The 19,329-nt window shown below is 39.2% G+C and overlaps 2 protein-coding genes and 1 long non-coding RNA gene across 13 annotated transcripts in view; 1 reads left to right on the forward strand and 2 right to left on the reverse strand.

Moving 5' to 3' along the window:
- Positions 1-642: 642 nt before the first annotated feature.
- Positions 643-7,554, reverse strand: LOC123963641 (V-type proton ATPase catalytic subunit A-like). 2 transcript variants are annotated; one of them, XM_046040638.1, is made up of 15 exons: positions 7,388-7,554; positions 6,750-6,847; positions 5,622-5,750; positions 5,211-5,425; positions 4,987-5,124; positions 4,752-4,903; positions 4,318-4,480; positions 4,042-4,150; positions 3,651-3,773; positions 3,433-3,547; positions 2,971-3,034; positions 2,627-2,830; positions 2,199-2,293; positions 1,548-1,719; positions 643-1,444 (listed from the first exon to the last, which is right to left on the reverse strand). In XM_046040638.1, exons 2-15 carry the CDS (start codon positions 6,829-6,831, stop codon positions 1,352-1,354), a joined length of 1,854 nt encoding a protein of 617 aa, XP_045896594.1. In that variant the 5' UTR covers positions 6,832-6,847; positions 7,388-7,554; the 3' UTR covers positions 643-1,351. The 2 variants fall into 2 exon arrangements, with proteins under 2 accessions (XP_045896594.1, XP_045896595.1); XM_046040639.1 differs by lacking the exon at positions 7,388-7,554 and adding an exon at positions 6,969-7,340.
- Positions 7,555-8,877: 1,323 nt separating this feature from the next.
- Positions 8,878-15,782, reverse strand: LOC123963957 (wiskott-Aldrich syndrome protein family member 3-like). Of its 6 annotated transcripts, none has more exons than XM_046041089.1 (9): positions 15,623-15,782; positions 12,457-12,613; positions 11,245-11,379; positions 10,978-11,131; positions 10,762-10,879; positions 10,468-10,652; positions 9,646-9,867; positions 9,245-9,549; positions 8,878-9,118 (listed from the first exon to the last, which is right to left on the reverse strand). In XM_046041089.1, the coding sequence occupies exons 2-9, from the start codon at positions 12,587-12,589 to the stop codon at positions 8,961-8,963; spliced, it is 1,410 nt and encodes a 469-aa protein (XP_045897045.1). In that variant the 5' UTR covers positions 12,590-12,613; positions 15,623-15,782; the 3' UTR covers positions 8,878-8,960. The 6 variants fall into 6 exon arrangements, with proteins under 6 accessions (XP_045897045.1, XP_045897046.1, XP_045897047.1 ...); XM_046041090.1 differs by having other exon boundaries at positions 12,457-12,616; XM_046041091.1 differs by lacking the exon at positions 15,623-15,782 and adding an exon at positions 13,709-13,728.
- LOC123963961 overlaps positions 15,433-19,329 on the forward strand; it is a 38,601-nt gene continuing 34,704 nt past the window's right edge. For all 5 annotated transcript variants that reach the window (XR_006823294.1, XR_006823293.1, XR_006823296.1 and 2 more), the window contains exons 1-2: positions 15,433-15,522; positions 16,961-17,072. This is a non-coding gene — a long non-coding RNA (uncharacterized LOC123963961). The remainder of the gene's footprint in view (positions 15,523-16,960; positions 17,073-19,329) is intronic.

Genomic DNA, 19,329 nt, shown 5'->3' on the forward strand with positions numbered 1-19,329 from the left:
TTTAATTATCTATAATGCAAAAGTTCAAAGTTAGGCACAGCTTGTTAAATGTTGATTTTTACACTCAGATTGCAGCTCAAACAATAATAACAATAAACATTTGTGGGCCTGATTTAACAATAAATATGAATATTTATATTATAAGTAATAACCACGCACCATGTTTAAAATATTTACATTTGATGCGGCAGTGCAGTCATAAGAAAATGTTGGTGTTTCAGGCTCAAATATCTCACATTTATCATCATATACTGTACGGTTGAAACAAGTAGACAGATACACAATATACTGTAGTGTGTAAATATAGGTTTCCTAACTTTTTCAAAGCTAATAAAAAACACATTCATGATTGAAAATAGGTTTCAAGGGGTTAAAAAAAAAAAAAGAGCCTTTTCCTAACAGTCAACCTTCAGCATTCAAGCAATGTGTGTACGCCACCTAGAGGTGCGAGTCTTTCACTGAGTATCTTTGTGTTCAGGAGTTGCAGAAGTCAAAGGTTGATTCTCATGCTCATGTTTAGCTTTTTTAACAAGGTAAAAGAGCTATAAAAAATAATGTACTTTATATCACTTTCTAATCAGCTGTGAAAAGGAAGTCACCAGAAGAAAGATGCATCCTCTTTCAGACATCCACACGATGAACTTTAGTCACTTCTTTACATTTATTTCAGGAGACATTAATGTTCCATGAATATAATAGAGAGACATCTTTTACAACACAACACCAACACACTCATTCATTCACATTGTTTTTTTTTACACATAATATCAAGTATATAGTCCACAACATCACTATCACACTGAAGAGGTAAGTGGTGGAAGAATGTCTTTAACCCCCTGATATACAGTAACACAGAGCATCTGTCCCTTTACCCATGTGCATGATGCCATTTGATTATTGATTTCTAATCTGATTATTGATTGATAATCTGTATTGAACACTGTCACATCTGGGGGGGAAGAAACATCCCTTTCCACTATTTGCTGCAGCTATTAGTTAAGTGCAAGTGCAGCTCCTGATTTGGGGCCCACTGACTTTATCCACAACATGATAGTGTAGTATAAGTGCAATGCAACGGGCTGAGTGAAGGTGTTGCTACATCTGCAGAGCATATCTTCAGGGGACTCGGGATATTCCAGTACTGTGTTTCTGAAGTAGACGAGCCAAAATTAAATTAATCAACTAAACGAAATGCAAACTTGGGCAGGTCATGGAATGTTTAAGGGGACGTAAACACCAAGGAATTTCACATGACTGAGGCAGACATTCAGAACATGGGCCATTTAATCTGCACTATGTTGCACTGCACTGGGGGTTGGACATTTAGGAGAGGAACTGAGAGGTAAGAAACTCATTCCTCCAAGGTCCGGAAGGAGTTCTGCATGTCCTCCAGCAGCTGGGCGTACTCTGCTTTGATTTTAGCTTCGCCATCCTTAACAGGGTCCTAAAGAATCCAGTGAACATAAAGAGGTGTTACATCAACAGAGAATAAGTTAACAAGTCTCTTGACTGATAACATAAAACATCAGCTAGGAACAATTATGTACCTTGAACTTCATGGAGCTGATTTTGTACAGGGTGTCTCCCATGTGCTCCCTGATCATGGCCCAGGTGATTTTGTTGTCACTCTGTGCTGTGGACTCCACTGCGTGCCGGGCCATGTCGTAAAAAGCAATCATGTTTGAGAGGATGCCGACAGTTTTGTAGAAAGGGCAGAACCTGTGTGTAGGGACAGAAGGATGAGTCTCATAAGTTTATATAATAATCTCATGAAGGGAAGATATTTACAGACACCTCGCTTTCATATCCACAGACGATAAGACTACGATTAGGCTTTATGTAAAACCAATAGACCACATTAGTTTTTCTATTATGTCCACAGAAATCACTTGGATGTCTAAAAATACATTAACTTCAAAGCTGTGTAGTTGCCGGACAGTAATGACTTTGCTTTGCTAATGGCTAGCTTTTCAAGAAATGTTTCTAACTTGTTGCTCTTGTGAGAAAGTTCTTCTTAAAAAAAAGCGGGACTGAACTTTTTTAAATGTTTAGTTTTAGAAAAACAGTATTTCAATGTTTACAAAATTCGTTATCTCCATTGTGATTTTAAAAAGAAGAAGAGTAAGGAGAGCCATTTCATGCCTTATGAGTGGAAAAGACTTGTGTACTGTGTATTATGTGAGTTGTTTTATCTTCACCTGTCATAGGGGGTATAACCGTTCTGCTGCAGGAAGTCATCCTTAATGAGCTTAGCTACTTCTAGAGTGATCTTATCAGATTCAGCAAGAGAAGCCTGTGAACAAAACAAGATCATGACGATCAGCTAATATTTTATCAGAGTTGCTGATTAACCAGGATAGTAGCATGTTAACAAGGCTCATCTTTAAAACACAGATTTTACACATAACATGGCTGTAAAAATGTGTGGGAAACATTAATAAAGGCTGACAGCATTTGTTTTGAGTTTTTGATCAAACGCATTTGTCAACTAGACTTTCTTTGCAGTTAACTGAGCCACAGATAAAAAATGTTTTGCTGTGTTTCACAGGTGTTCACTTAACTCTTCAGTTACTTTTGAGGCCAAAGTTTGTGTTATACCATGTTATATAATCTCAACCGGCCCCACCTTGCCTACAAGCTGCACGATTTCAGCCAGGTCCTCCTCCTCCTGCAGGATCTCTTTGGCTTTTGTACGGAGAGGGACAAACTCAGGGAAATGTTTGTCATAATATTCATCCAGAGCTCGTGTGTACTTGCTGTAGCTAATCAGCCAGTTTACAGAAGGGAAGTGCTTTCTCTGAGCCAGCTTCTTGTCCAATCCCCAGAACACCTAGAAAAAAAAAAAAAAAGAATAAAAAAATAAATAAATCTGACACGAACTCAGAATGCTGCGCAAAAGAAATAACTACTTTAAGGTGAATAAGCCAAATTTTAACATCAAGGACCGAAGAGCCACTACCCATTACTTACCTGAACAATTCCCAATGTGGCTGAAGTGACAGGGTCTGAGAAATCTCCACCAGGGGGTGACACACTAAAAAGAATTCACATTTTTTAAGGAAAGGGTCATCTAATAATTGATAATGTACCTAACATGCATTATGTTGTGTGCGTATTTGATTTCCAACCATCCATTAGTTTTAGTTGCTTTTATAATGCTACGGCAAGAAACTTGCAGAAACTTTGACAGGGAAGGATCATTGAAGGCACCAAAAAGCAGGTGATACAAGTTGATTTTCATGGTTACTGAAATGAACTAAAAGCAACAGCTGCTTGGAAGGAAGGAGATTCATTTTGAATCCTTGGTCTGATTTGGATATACGTATTTACAGCAATAGTAGTATTAGTTGTAAGTATTAGGCTAAAACATGTAGTTTTAATGCACCTACTTTCAGTCAATTTCAACAGGTGCGTATATAAAAGCCAACTCACGCTCCCACGATGCTGACGCTGCCTTCTCTCTCTGGATTTCCCAGGCACTTCACACGTCCGGCGCGCTCATAGAAGGATGCAAGCCTGGCGCCCAGGTAAGCAGGATACCCACTGTCTACAGACGACGAAGTACACAGCTGTAAGTGGTTTCACAGCAAGCTGTCTCACAGTGTCTTCAAAAAGACATATAAAATCAATCACATCGGTTGTGAACTTACCAGCAGGCATTTCAGCTAATCTTCCAGAGATTTCTCTCAGAGCTTCAGCCCATCGAGATGTCGAGTCGGCCATCATGCTCACATTGTAGCCCATATCTCGGAAGTATTCGGACAGTGTGATCCCTGCAGAGGTAATTATATTCAATTTACAAATGCATGAAAGTGCATTTAATGGATTCCCCAAAACAGGAAAGAAACATTTACTTAATTGTAACTATTTCAACATCATTCAGAATGGGAATTCAGGGCGTTTTACGTTTTTCCCATTGCTTATAAAGACACACAAAAGGGTAAATGAACTTAGTTTTCTCATGTTTATTTTAAAACAAATCATGTAGTAGCATTTTAAATAAACATTGAGACTGTTCGGTATAATGTGAATGGTTGGTACCTGTATAAATTGAGGCCTCTCTGGCAGCCACAGGCATGTTAGATGTATTAGCAACCAGTGCTGTTCTCTTCATGATGCTCTCAACCTTGCCATCGACCTCCATCGTAAGCTGTTGGGAAAGAGCAGTGTTAACATCACACAATGTGAACACTGGTGGAGTATTGAAGATTCATTCATCTTCAAAGCTTAAAGGGAGCTGAAAATGACCCAGTAAATTATATACTGGGCAGAAATAACAGATATGGCACAAGGAAAACGTTTTGTTCATCCACCGACCTCAGGGAAATCCCGCAGCACTTCAGACATTTCATTTCCACGCTCTCCACAGCCGACATAGATAATGACGTCACTGTTGGAATATTTGGACAACGACTGCGAGATCACCGTCTTTCCACATCCGAAGGCGCCTGGTATAGCAGTGGTGCCACCCTGCACGCAACTGTATAGCACAAAGGTCATGCAGTTTGATTTGCAGCTTACAGACTTTAATCACACATAAAATAAGTGGCTCCACACATGTTGAGGACTCACTGTAGAGTTAAAGCGCAAGTTTAAATAGAGTGGAGAAGTAGTAGCAAAGAACAATATACACAAAATATTAAATTCCATCCTAATTTCTACTACAAGTACATACAGTTTTCCTGATTCCACAACTGAGAACAAATTGTTTAACGTCTGCAGTTATGAAAGCAAATGAGAGGATAACTCACGGAAAAAGTGCGTCCAGAACTCTCTGACCGGTCAGCAGCGGATGATTCGCAGGTAGCTTCTCTGTTACTGGGCGGATTTGTCGTACTGGCCAAACCTGCACCATGGTCAACTTCTCCTTCACGCCTTCAAATTCCAGCTCCATAACCACATCCTGAACGCAACAAAGTGAGAAAATCAGCTTCACAGGAGATGTTGATCCAACAGAAGAGTGTTTTGCTTCATACAGAAACATACAGAAATGTTGTAGTGTCCAGGTGGGGCAAGGTAGGTGACAGTGCCTCTGCTGCGAGGCGGAAGCATCATCTTATGCTTTATTAAGGAGTTTTCAAACACCATGCCGTAGATATCGCCGCCTGTCACATGACTGCCGACCTGGAGAGATCAGGTGAAAATAGTCAGAACAGTTACTGAGGAGAAACATCCAAATCCACATAACACTCCATTTGTAATTTTCTTACCCGAAGACTCTGGCCGGGTGTGAATTCCCATTTGATGTCTTTGTTAAGAGCACTAATGTTTACTCCTCTTGGAATATAGATACTTTGAGTGAGGTCATTAATGTCTTTAAGTGGACGTTGGATACCATCAAAGATGGAGCCCATGATTCCTGGTCCCAGCTCAACAGAGAGGGGTTTTCCCGTCCGAAGGACAGGATCACCGACGGACACACCAGCTGTAGCATTAAGTTAGGGAAAACTAAACAAACCACAAGCACATCAAATTCATATTCCCACTTTCTATCAGTAAAGTAGCTATAAGATGTGTCTTTTGTAACATCTATTATGTGAATTTAGTTTTAAGAAAGATCATGGCATGGTTTGTTACATGTTTAACCACAGGGGAAGGTCATATGGCATCAGAAAGGATACAAGTCTCCTCGTAGACCTGGATAGTTGCCATGTCTCCCTCTAAACGGATGATTTCTCCCACCAGCTCACTGTGACCTACACGGACCAGCTCGTACATGGCTGCTCCCGCCATTGCAGTAGCTGTCACCACTGTTGATTGGACAAATTTGGGGGAAAAAATGAAAGACAAATATAGAAATGAATACAATGAACAAATATGTTGGGGAAGAATATTCAGTTTTTTTCATGCTTACACTTTGTATGGGCACATTCAAAGTGCAGTGAAAAGTGTTGTATTAATACAATAATGAGAAAATGAATAGCTTAAAAAAATGTAAAAGCCCATAGTTATATAAATCATATTAACATATAGGTATATATACACACAATTTGCCTTAAAAAAAATAAAAAAAATGTTAAATAAATAATATATATATATATATATATATATATATATATATATATATATATATATATATATATATATATATATATATATATATATAAACAAATACTCAGCAGCCATAGTACAATGAAACCAACTAAATTACTTTAATATTTTCTCAATGATTTTGTGCCTACAAATTTGACCTTTACCACCAGTGAAAGGGATTCAAAGCTAGATAAAGATGCTGATTGATTGAGTTGCTAAACCACTTTGAGCAATATTATGATATACAATGAGCTGATATAAATGTGTGTACTGTAAAGATATTTTTATATAGTTTATAGTATAGTAGCTTTCCTTTGAATATATCTGGGAGTAATAGTTCATTGTGTGCAATCTTGCAAATCAATGAGCAAGTACAGTATTATGGCAATATTAGATTTTAGTATGATTTCTGCTTCAGTGTGATGAAGTTTCTTGATTTGTATTCAAACAAAAACATTACCATCTGGTTGGTTTTACCCACATACAGTTTCTCAACAGATTTTTTTTTTGTTTTAAAAGCATAATATAGAACTAAATATATCGTGATACAGCATTATATCTATTTTGCCCACTCCTGGAGAGAGCCATAATAATGTCAAAGGTTGTCAAAGACACAACCCTTTCAGGCTTGCCTGACTTACTGTAACTGGCTGCTGGACTATCTGATGCTAAACAATGCAATCCAGCCATTTAAAGAGAAGGGCAATAAACCAGACCTGGTCCAGAAACCCCATGCACATATCCAAACTGGCTTTCTCGCTCCTCATCCTGGATCTTAGGAAGTTTTGAGGTATCCATCTTGACAGCTTCTGTCCTGCAAAAATTTTAAGAACGAATATGAAACACAGATAGTGTCAAGTCACGACAATCCTTTTACAAAGTTTAACACGCGTGCGAAGAACCCTCATCCCAGCTAATGATCAGACTTTACATACCACAATATCCAATACACGTATCAAACCACACAAGATCCTCATAGTACCCGCCGAGATATGAATGACCAAGCCGGGCAGTGTAAGATTACAAGCTAACTCTGCTAGGGCTGCAAAACCGTTCATAAATGCTGCTTCACCCAGGGTAAAAGATAAGGTACAGTATCCTACTGCTGTTCATGGCTGAGGATATCTTTGTTAGCCAGATGGCAGCATAATGTTTGTTACTACACACACACAGCGTTGAGAGGAAAGCTGATTTGGTGCGTGTGTCAGGTAAACTAGCTAGCAAACATTAGCTGTCATCATCATCGTCGTCGTCATAAACAGAATACGTTAAGCTTATTCACGCAATATCTGGTCCTAAAATGGAAGGAAATCTCAAACCTTCATAAATCTAAAACCTACTATAAATATCTTACCTTGTCTTGATGTGCAGTTCTCCAGGTTTATCTGCAACGTAGCAGGCAGAGGAGGAGCTTCACTGTGCTAATCACCTGCTAGGCACCAGACTGTCACGGGAAGAAAACAATCTCCATTGTGGCTCAACTGCTTTCCTCCGTTCTAACGTGGCTGGCTAGCTGTAGAGCCAACATGGCGTCCGATGCGCACCAGTTTCCAAGTTCCGCCATTCTACACACTACGACCAGGTGTATTACTGTCCTCTGCTGGAAATAAATGAAATGTTCACTTCAATCAAACCGTCTTTAAATAAATGAACCAAGGTCAAGCACTTCATGACTAAGTTATATTTAAGTTTTGTGGCTATAGGTTTTACCCCTTACCCCTTTTCTTTATTATGTTACTGCCTACTAGCCTACTAACATAATTTGATAGCGTTGTACCAATAACTACCTAATAATTACATGTATGCATAAATACATGAACTGTAAAATAAAGTGTTTTAAACAGAATTTTATTCCATAATTGAACAGCATCTCTTATGGGATAAATTGGAAAGACAGCTACAAGATAATAACTATGAAGTAAAATACAAACACAACATTTTAATGCTTTTTATTATTATTATACTATACATGTAGCTACTAGAGGATTATGATGCACAGTCTAAGAGTTTAAGTTAAAAGAAAATATAGTAAAGGAGACAATCACAACATGATTTTCTGGCTGATGCTAAAAAAATTAATATGTCAACAAGACACATCACAACAAATAATAATTTAATGGCAGAACAAAACTGTATTCAGACTCTTTATGACACCCTACTACACATACCGTGGGGTAGTGGATTTGTCACAGATTGAGGTAGCAGTTACGAAATGTCTTACAACACTTATATAATATAAGGAGGGGTACATTTAGGCCAAAATTTAATCTGGAATGTGTAATCCCATAAAATCATACAAAATAAATACTGAAGTCCTTAAGGTTTTTCTTTACACAGTTGCACTGATTCAAATCTGATGTGAGCATGTGTTACAAATGACAAGTGAGCCAACATCATAATACCAGCACCCTGAAGCGAGCAGCTACATTTTAGTGTACCTAAGGCGAAGTGTCAAATGTCTTCTGTGAAGAATGCATAGTAGTACTGAGACATCACACATTTCCTCAATAGAGCTACGGGTATGGTGCGTTCAATGCGTTAGTTTGTTATTAGGAGAGGACATTTGATTGGAACATACAGTTTCGGTTGACAAAGTTAGGAAACTAATGGCTCATATTTCATCAGTGGTAGAAAACAAAACATTCATTATCATACAATTAATCCAATTTAAACTGTGTACAGTAGCTCTGAAAATTCACCCTTTTAAGAAAAATAGTACAAACTGCTCACTCATGCCATTTCCTCATGAGAAGTACAGGGCAGCACATATTAATAAAAGAAGATGAAGATACTTTGGCAGCAGTGGGTTGATACGTAGAGTCCACAAGGTGGAGCCAAAGCAAGTGATTTACAGTTTTGTTTTATTTGCACTGAAGATCCAATACAAAGCAAAACTTCCCCCAGGTGCTGCTACACTTCGTGTCCGGTCAGTCTGACCACTCGTTTTCGTCCAGCTCTGAGTCATCATCGGAGTCACTGTACTCCACCGCTATACGTCGGGACAAGATGGTGGCCACGTCATTCCCCACCGGCTGCCTCTCGTTCTGCTGCTCCTGCTGCTCTTGGACTTTCTTCAACTGGATGCCTAATAAGTGCACACATACAGTGTATTAAAATAGGATCACATATTGTACACCTGTCACACACAGGGTCATGAACAGGATATAGTTGTATACAATGTCTACCAATGTCTGCTGATACCCCGACTCACCTATGCGGATGGCGGACAGCAGGTCACTTCTTGCGTCTCTCACAGGTTTAGTCTGAGCTCTGCTGCCTACGCTGTGTCCTGCTATATGTGAGGGTGCAGCTGGGGGAGGGAGAGGTGGAGGTGGGGGACCTGGTGGAGGAGGGACCATGCGTGGCCCTGGAGGAGGTACAGGTGGGAGTGGGTAGCCTGGGCCTACATGCAAAACTCCATTATGTGCTGTTGGTGGTAGCGTACCATGTGGAAACCCAAAGGCTGTCTGGGCTGATGGGATGGGTGGGCCTGGAGCAGGAGGTGAAGGGACGGAGCTGGTTTACATTAAAAGAAAGAGAATTATGTTGCAGTGGAAAAAATATATTATATTTAATTCTTTCTCTAATTATGCAAACGACAAACAAACATACTTGTAATCTGCAGGTGGACGTATTGAACCGTTAATCCGGTCTGCTGCATGAGGCTCTGCTGTGGCATAGGTTACTCTCTTGTAGTTGACATCAATGCTGTGGTATTCATGCTCCACAGGTGGTGAGGGGTGTGCATTCCCAGGCACGTAATCATGTGACTTGGCATGATTACAAGCAGAATGGGCGGGGACTGGAGGGACGGGATAGTCTGGGAGGTCAGGCCTGGATAAACAATGAAAGAATGAGAGCTTCTCATTCAGATGCCTTCACATATCCAGATGGTGGATTTGTTGTTATAAAATCACAGCTGAAGCTTTACACAACAGAGATATTGTTATTTTAGTCACAATGTCCTATTCTTGAAAATAGGATCTCAGTCCAGTTTAGATTTTATTCCTCCCATCTTTGTCTGTAATTTTTACTAAAATCTACATTTTGTCATATTTCTACATATGACAAAGCTATGCAATTTTTTCACAGGTGCTTTTTTAAAGATAAATGTTGCCTTTCTTTGATATTTAGAAGTAAAGACTGACAGGAAACATAGGAACAGAGACATAGAGGACATTTTATCATCAGGACAATCCTTATGAAATGTTGTTTTTTTGCACTCTCCAAAGTATTATCCTAATATAATTTTCATTGTGGACACACAAGGCTGACTTTCCAGTGAATAAAAAGCTGGGCTAAAACATTTCACATGCAGTATCAGAAAGAGCAGATGCAGCAACATTTCTCCAAAGCTGTGCAGTTTATGACATTTTACAAACACAGATTTCCTGTTCCATCTCTACTTTTTTTGTCAAAAAATTAAGCACCAACCTGCCATCTGGGGACAGCGAGCCTTCAGATGATGCCCCTCGGCAGAGAGTCTGCGGATGACGGTGATCTGGGCGCAGCTCCTTATCGAATGCCATCCTGTTCCACTCTTGCCTGCGGTTTCGAGCCTTTCTCACCTTTTTCACCTCGCGCTGAAGGGTACTGCTTTCTACGCTTCGCTTCTGTTCCTGGGAGAGGTGCACGGGTGGACAGAAAAGAAGATGAAAACCCACTTGCTAAACAAATACATAAAAATAAAGTGGTAAGGTAGCAGTGGAGATATGAGTATGCTCTTACTCTTTGTCTCCGCCTTTCTTTTCTCTTGTCCTCTGTGTCCTGAAGCATTTTCTCCTTCCACAAGTCAAAAAAGTAAGACGGGTCTGAGTAGAATTTCATTGCATCAGTAGAATCCTCTCTGTATTTTAAAAAAACAAATATCCACGTGAAATGAGACACTGCCTGAAAATGTAACCTGTTCAGATGTTGTTGTTTTTTTTACAATGCGTACAGTACCTATAGGCAGTGAGGGTGCTGAGGGGAGGAGGCCTGTCACTGCTGTTGCGCATCTCAGCCACAGAGTTTGGAGTGCTGCCCTTAGACAAGACCTGCTGGTCCTGGACTGTACAGCTTTTGAATGCCTTCCTCATGTTTATGTCATGAAGAGAGACTAGAAAACAGCAAGACAGACGTTTAGGTTCAATGTAAAGCATGTGAGGATAAATGAAAGGGTAGAATATAGGGTATTAAATCCACAGACAGATTGATTTCCGGTGAACTAACCCTCCTCCACGCTGGAGTCCAGCTGGGTGACCTTGACGGCCAAGCGGTCGATACGGTCCTGGAGAGAGTTGGCGCGCCCATAAAAGTTGTTGGCCTCGTTAAAAAGCTCCCCAAAAACATTTTCTGCATGTTTACCTGCAACCAGGGCAAAGAACCAGAAGAATCTTGACATGGAAAACACTGAAATCTGCACGAACACCTGTTTTAGACATCAGCTATATAATGTTTTCTGATAAAGTAAGGTCTTACTCACAGGCTTTACAAGAAGCAACTGTCCATTTGGTGTTCGGCTTTATACACTTAAATAAAGTACAGCAAGTTTGGCCATCTTATAAAACACGGATTCTTTATATTTATACTGTTTGTACATTTCTGAATCCATTATATTTACCTGGATTACACACTAGCATTTAGTGCCTGGACGGTGCACGTCAAACAGTTTGTGTCTCCGCCCACTCACTCTCCATCTTGTCTGCCTGAGATACAAAGCTTTACGGTAAGCTCTAAGCTCCTGTAACTTCACTAAATCCACACACACACACACACACACACACACACACACACACACACGTACACACGTACACACACTAATCAGAGTTTCCTTTGGGCCAGATGTCCAGGAGTAAATTTGCCTCCCAAAATAGTCTCTCTCTGTCTAACATATTTCAGTGCACAAACAACAACATACAGGTATACCAGTGCTTATGCAGACATATACGCATCCTTAACCATATAAACCAGTCCACTTCTGTACAAATTGGCTAATTAGAGTATACAGTGGATAGATGTTCAGTACTGTCCACAGCGTTGTATAATAATGTACATTAACTGAAACAGTTAGGTGATAATTGCTTTATCTTTAATGTGATATTTATCTTTGTCAATATATCAGGGCTCAAATCATCTGAGAGTCCGTGAGGAAGTTCTGATCTGCTGTTGTGTTTACGTCATAACTCCTGAAGACCAAAAATGTGTCAGATTTTTGTGTTGTGTTTATCAAAATGGGGCTACAATCCCTAATTGAGATGACTGAGAGTCAGAGATTATTACCTACTGCATCCACTAATCCATGACTTCTAATGAACTTGTTTTATGCTGATTTGGGTGATTTTGCAGTTGTTACAGTTTCCCTCCTGTAATGATCTCAGGTTAAAAAGCATCTGAACATGTTATGATACAAATGATACTAAATATGAGTTACTGTAATCTTACTCAGGCTACTGAGCTGGCGGATGATAGTGGACAGCGTGTTGTTGGTTACACACTCCAGCTCGTTGCCAATCCCATCAGGCACTGCACCGTGGCACAGGTGCCGAGGCTCAATGTTTCTCTTGACCAAAGGCATGGTCCCTTCTCACAACTCAGCCACCTGCTGGGGGACAGAGGACAGCTCACTGCATACTGCATACTGCAACCAGAGTAGAACTATCAGCACATTAATCCACATTCATAAAGCAATCAGTGTTCATGTAAATACATGGGTTACACTGACCTATTCATTAGGGACAAAGTCCACTTTAATGCATGTAACTTTTATTGTTACTGATTTACTCACCAATAACTAGAGTAATGATTTCCAGTACTTTCTATAAGAATTTATTTTTAAGTTTTACAAGTTTCAGATAAAATTATAATATACATAAATTGTATATTATTTTTAAAAAGCATGTTGTAAATGTTTATTTGATCAAAACTGAATTTAACATTTTGATGATATTACGTTTAAAAAGAGTGGACAGCGTAAACAAGTGTAATGGACAGCATCAAAATTAAACTCTTTAAGGTTGTGTTATATTTGCTGTGTTGAATATTGTATAACTTGCTGCAGAATGTCACAATTTATCACCACCTGCCAAAGTGCTACACCTATTGTATGTTACTGGGCATTTTGTTTGAAGGATTAAACATACTGAACAACAGCTGTTTTATTCAGTGAGCTTATTTTGATAAAAAGAGGTGTGAAGACAACAGATGTGGCAATTTGTAAGTGAATTTGCAAGTCACTTTGCACTGCTTTATTAAATGGACTTGAAACAGGGGACTGAGTGATTGCCAGTAATTACAGGTATAGGTTAGTCAGTGCACTAGTAACAATAAGAACAATAATAATAGAACAAACATAATTTTCATATTCGGTACGCAAACAAATTAGAGTGAACTCCTGAATGTTTGATTACACAGGTAAGTGCATGGAGCTGCAGAGAGAGTGGGAGTTTAGAGCTATAACACCACATTAATGTTCACATTCTAACATTTTTAACAAAAATGAAACATGATCTATAAATTAAGGGGTCAATTCCTCAGTTTCTACGAAAGCAGAAACAAAACGTTATTTATTTCTGTACTCAGGTTACTATTGTATAGAAGCCCTAAGCAGCTATCGATTCAAACATTTTTTTACTCCATTTTCCCATGATAATGGGATAATTGTAAAGTGCTCTTAAATTATCCTAAAGAAACTCACCGGCCAACCCCTGTATTCAGCTATGGTTTGTTATCTCGAGATCGTGAGAAAATTATCCCGTTATCCTGGGACAACAGAGTAAAAAAAATATTTGAATGGATGGCCGCTTAGGGCTTCCGTTCTATTGTGCTTCAAGCAAATCAAGTGCTTGAGAGCAACATGCACACAAAGCCTCCTTTAAATGTTTACTATAAAGTTAATGTGAAGTTATTAACTAAACACATTGACAAATTAAAGAAAAACAATGCAATTACCTTGTAATTCTTAAAATTACATGTGCTCTTCCTCGATAATTTAAGACTTAAATGTATTTTCAGTACTTCAACGAAAAGTTCATTCTCAGCGTATGCACACTGGAGGTTTTATGTTTCCACATCACATTGGTGCAAACAGAGGTGGAAGAAGTATTTAAATCATTTACTTCAGTAAAAGTAGTAATACCACAGAATAAAAATACAAAATGTCATAGTACAGAATGTACTTGAATTTAGCATCAAAAATAAAAGTACTCATAACGCAGAGTGGCTTCTATCAGTGTTATACTATTGTATTATTGCATCATTATTATTAATGCACGAATATGTGACACTTAGTGGGTGAAGTTGGGGCAAATTTTAACTACTTCATATACTTTTGGTAGTTTATTCTGTAACAATGGATCATACTCTATAAACTGACCATATGTTTTGTATGTAAACTCTTAATAATAGTTAATAAGAAAGCCCATTTCTGCCATGAGAAATGTTCTCAAAATAATGACTTAGCATCCCAAAATATTTACTTAATATTTCAAAACAATGAGACACCTTCTCAAAATACTAAGTATCTCAAAATATTGACTGAGTATCTCAAAATAATGAGTATCTTAAGATAATGAGTATCTTAAAATAATGACTTAAGATACCAAGACATACTAAGTCAATATTTTGAGATACTAACTCATTATTCTCCTGCAACCCTGTACGCAGGATAAGTTGTTGACGATGGAGGGATGGAACTCATTATTCTGAGATGCTAAGTCATTATTTTAAACACTAACTCATTAATTTAAGATCATATAAGTCATTATTTTGAGATGCTAACTTATTATTTTGAGATGCTAAGTCATTATTTTAGACACTAACTCATTAATTTAAGATCATATAAGTCATTATTTTGAGATGCTAACTTATTATTTTGAGATGCTAAGTCATTATTTTAGACTAACAAATTTTTTTGAGATACTGTAAGTCATTATTTTAGACACTAACTCATTATTTTGAGATACTATAACTCATTATATTGAGATACTAACTCATTATTTTCATAAAATTTCTCATTATAATGACTTGAGGGATCTTTTTTCATCACATTGGCGGAAATGGGCTTCCATAAGTAACTGTAGCTCTTAAATAAATGTAGCCAAGTAAAAAGTACAGTATTATCTCTGAAATTTAGTGAAGGAGAAGCAGAAAGTAGCATAAAATGGAAATACTCAAGTTAAGTATTAATTAGTACCACATATACTCAAATTTAAGGCGACCACAGAGAAACATTCCCCATCAACAGGTAAAACAGCCTTCTATAAAACCAACTATATCATTGTGAATTAGCCATAGACTGTAGAAAGGAATTAGTTCATCATTTAGAGTAACGTTTAAAAAAAATCCAGTTCTGTTTTTAGGGTGCCAAGCAAGCGTCATTCGCAAATTTCCCATAATTCACAGCGTGACCGTTACAACAGTCGGACCTCTGCTGTGAAAGCTTTTGGAAACGGCTGTCTGTCACAGAGCTGTTTGTTCTACTTGACAGAAAGTTTAAATATCTAACAGCAGGTAACTTTTTTCAGTACACATACAGGAAACATAGGGGTATCTAACATTATCTAAGCGGCACCAGGAGATGCTTAAAAACACAATAGTATCCAAGCCCTACCATAGAGATGCCAGTTAGCTTGTCAGTTGGCTCAACGAACGTTTCTTTCCCACCACGTCAGCACGCTCGGACGGGGCAATGGAAGTCGAGTTGTCTTATCGGCTGACGCGCTGCTGTCGTGTGTTGGACAGTGACAGTAGTCATCTCTGCAGGGCGGAGTTCACTCTGACAACAAATCTCTCTGGTCCAAATCACAGCTTGAGCCATGAAGGGATTTGGTCAGCAGATTTACTCCTGTCATCCAATCACGGTCGTCATGCCAGCCGTTTGACATCCACTGTTTTATTTCAGCATGAATCAGTCCTATTTTTGTGGATTATAAGTCATTAGCTGCCTTCTATGAATTGGATATTAATATAGCAATTTCCAATTATTAATAGAACAACAAATCACATTAAGGGCGATATTTCATGTCACTCTTTTGGGGAATAATAAAAAAATATGTCCTAGTGGGAGATTTAAAAAAAAAAAAAAGTTGCTGAGGGTCTGAAAAAGGTCGGCAAGGGGAGGACAATTTTCAAAACTTAAAAAACGCAAAGAAATAGTGATGTTCACCAAGTACATTGAGTAGATGCTGAAGGACAACAGCGCTTAGATTTAATTGTTTTAAACAAAATCATTGCCAAGGACAATTAAGTAGTAGCCAGATATTGGTAGGGACAAGTGTTTTCCTCCTAGGAGCAGGTAATGGTCCTCATATGACACAGAAAACCCTGTTCATAAGGCAAATTTGAATGTCTGAACTCTGAAGATGACAGAAAATAGGTGTTAAGATGGCACATTTTAACCATTTGGGTGCTACCACTTAATCAGTTTCTGAGGGGAAACCGTACATTCAAAAATTGCAAGAAAGAAAATAATGAACCACTCAATCTACCTTGTATGAAATGAGATTAAAGCATAGGCCTAGACTGTATAAAAGAAGTGGTGGTAGCCACCATGATGTCACCCATTGGTACTTTTTATTTAACCTTCTTCAGCTTTTCTCAGTTCTCTCCGACTTTTGTTTCAAACCACCCACTAGGTATAAACAGCAGCATGTCAGTCACAGCCGGTCTGTTAACATCTTAGTGGGGACGACCTGGATTAATAGTGAAATGAGACACTCAGCATTTGATTTGAAAGCACCACCAACACACACACACTGCTCTTTTCTCACAGATGGCATCATCTGGATTGCGGAAGGGACTAGTGTAACCCAGATATGGGGGCTTAAATCTTTATAAGTAGCACGCCATGATACTATACTGGAGTATTGCTTGTTTCACAGTGTTAAATCCAACTTTTCTCAATGTTATCTGCATTGGTGATGAATTTAATGTGGATGTGTTTACATAGTTTGTGTATTACAGGAAGACCAAACGCGGGAAAGAGGGAGAGAGAGTCTAAGTGGAGACTCCGGGAAGTCACTGCAAGAGGGCCAACAAATAGTACAGCACATAACCCAAAGGTAAATCTACAGCATGTGGTTTTTGGTTTTTGTCAAAATTCAACAAACAAGATATAACATGTTATTTAATGAACTTCAGTGGTGCTCGAAAGCAGATTTTTATTTAAATTTTTTTACCATTGGACAGAACCAGGCTAGCTGTTTATCCCTGTTTCTGGCTCCGGGCTCCAGCTCCAAATATAGCATACAAACATGAGAGTGCTTTCCATCCTTTTGTCTAACTCTCCGCTGGAAAGGAAATAAGTTTATTTCCCAAAATGTTAAACTATTGAAGGTGAAGGCGTAAGGTACAAGGTAGATTTTATCGTCATATTACAACAGGGTTGTAAAATGAACTTTAGTTTTTAGTTCCCTTCAACTACAAAGGAGAAAATATCATAAAATGGTTGCTCTGTTTTATAGAAAGCTGAGGAATAATTAAAATTTTTCATGAAGCTGGGGGAACAAAGCTGATCTGTTTTGCTGACCTTGACCAGTAGGCTGTTCTCTGTGCACCACTCTTCAAGATTATTGATTTCCTCCCGACATGAAGTCTCATCCTTGTTTGAAATCCGTCCGATGATGGAGGTGTTGTCCTCAAACTTCACAACAGAGTTTTTACCGTGTTGGAGGATGCAGTCGTGGGTGAACAGTGTGAACGGGAGGCGGCTGAAGACACAGCCCTGTGGGTCTCCGGTGTTGAGCACTAGAGTGGAGGAGGTGTGGCTGATAATCCAAACTATCTGGGGTCTGTTTATGAGGAAGTCCAACAGTTGCAGAGTGTGGTTGCCTACTTAAGCCCAGAGTGCTGAGATTGCCAATCAGCTTCGTGGGGGAGACTGTGTTGAATGCTGAGCTGAAATCCACTGTACAGAGGGGCCTGATCATGTAATGCCTTGTGTGTAAGAAGTAACACTTTAAAATCTGTCCTAAAAGTGACAAGGACCCATGAAAGGAAACTTAAATTGGAGCAACAAAAAAGGCTCTTGATGACTTTCTGTTGTTATTTTGATTTCGTGACAATCAGGGTCCAGAAGATGAGTTGCACACTTTTCCCGTCCTATATTTAGGCTGGTCCAATAAAAAACCAAATACTGAAGAGTAGCGTTACAACAGAGGATTATATCTCCAGTGCTTTATTTGAATTAAACAGGCAGATGGCTAACATGAGAGAGAACAACATACAGTACGTCTTGTTTCGTTATATACTGGATCCTGGATGTTTTGATTTGATGAAATATTAGTATGTAGTCTTGTGATGTGGTTGGTCACCCTGTATCTGAAACAGTAACATTTTGGGGGTTATTTTTCCTCCCATTGCCGTTGTTTTCTGGTCAGTGGGGTCTACTGAGTCTTGTGCGATATTGTCGTATTATGCTGTAATAATCTAATACTCATACACCAACGACTGCACCTCAGGGGACCCATCTGTCAAACTCCTGAAGTTCGCTGATGACACAACAGTCATCTGCCTCATCCAGGCCGGTGATGAGTCGGCCTACAGACGGGAGGTTGATCAGCTGGCTCTCTAGTGTGGTCAGAACAACCTGGAGCTTAACACGCTCAAAACTGTGGAGATGACCATGGACTTCAGGAGGAGCCCCCCCACTCTGCCCCCCATCACCATACTGTGTCTGCTGTGGAATCCTTCAGGTTTCTTGGTTCCACTATATCCCAGGACCTGAAGTGGGAGCCCAACACTGACACGATCATCAAGAAGGCCCAGCAGAGGATGTACTTCATACTTCAGGAAGCTGAACCTGCCTAAGGACCTGCTGATCCGCTTTTACACAGCCATCATCCAGTCTGTCCTCTGCACGTCCATCACTGTCTGGTTTAGATCTGCCACCAAAAAGGACAAGGACAGACTACAACGGACAGTAAGGACTGCAGAAAAAATAATCGGTGCCAACCTGCCCTCCATTCAGGACTTATACATTTCCAGAGTCAGGAAACGGGCAGGAAACATCACTGCAGATCCATCTCACCCCGGACACAACCTGTTCCAGCTCTTCCCCTCTGGTAGGCGCTACAGAGCACTGTACGCCAAAACCAACAGACACAGAAGCAGTTTCTTCCCACAAGCCATCACTCTGATGAACAGCTGATTTTTGACTCACAGTGTCAGGAACAATTCCTGTGCAATAACCCAGTAACTCTGTCTCTAATCAGCACCTGTTTACTGGCTAACACTTATTATTTATTTATTCACCATTCTCTATTTCAGTGCTGTTCATACTATGTCATATTGTATATACTGTATACCAATACACCTACC

The sequence above is a fragment of the Micropterus dolomieu genome, linkage group LG23 (genome assembly GCF_021292245.1).
Source record: "Micropterus dolomieu isolate WLL.071019.BEF.003 ecotype Adirondacks linkage group LG23, ASM2129224v1, whole genome shotgun sequence".
Taxonomy (NCBI): Eukaryota; Metazoa; Chordata; class Actinopteri; order Centrarchiformes; family Centrarchidae; genus Micropterus; species Micropterus dolomieu.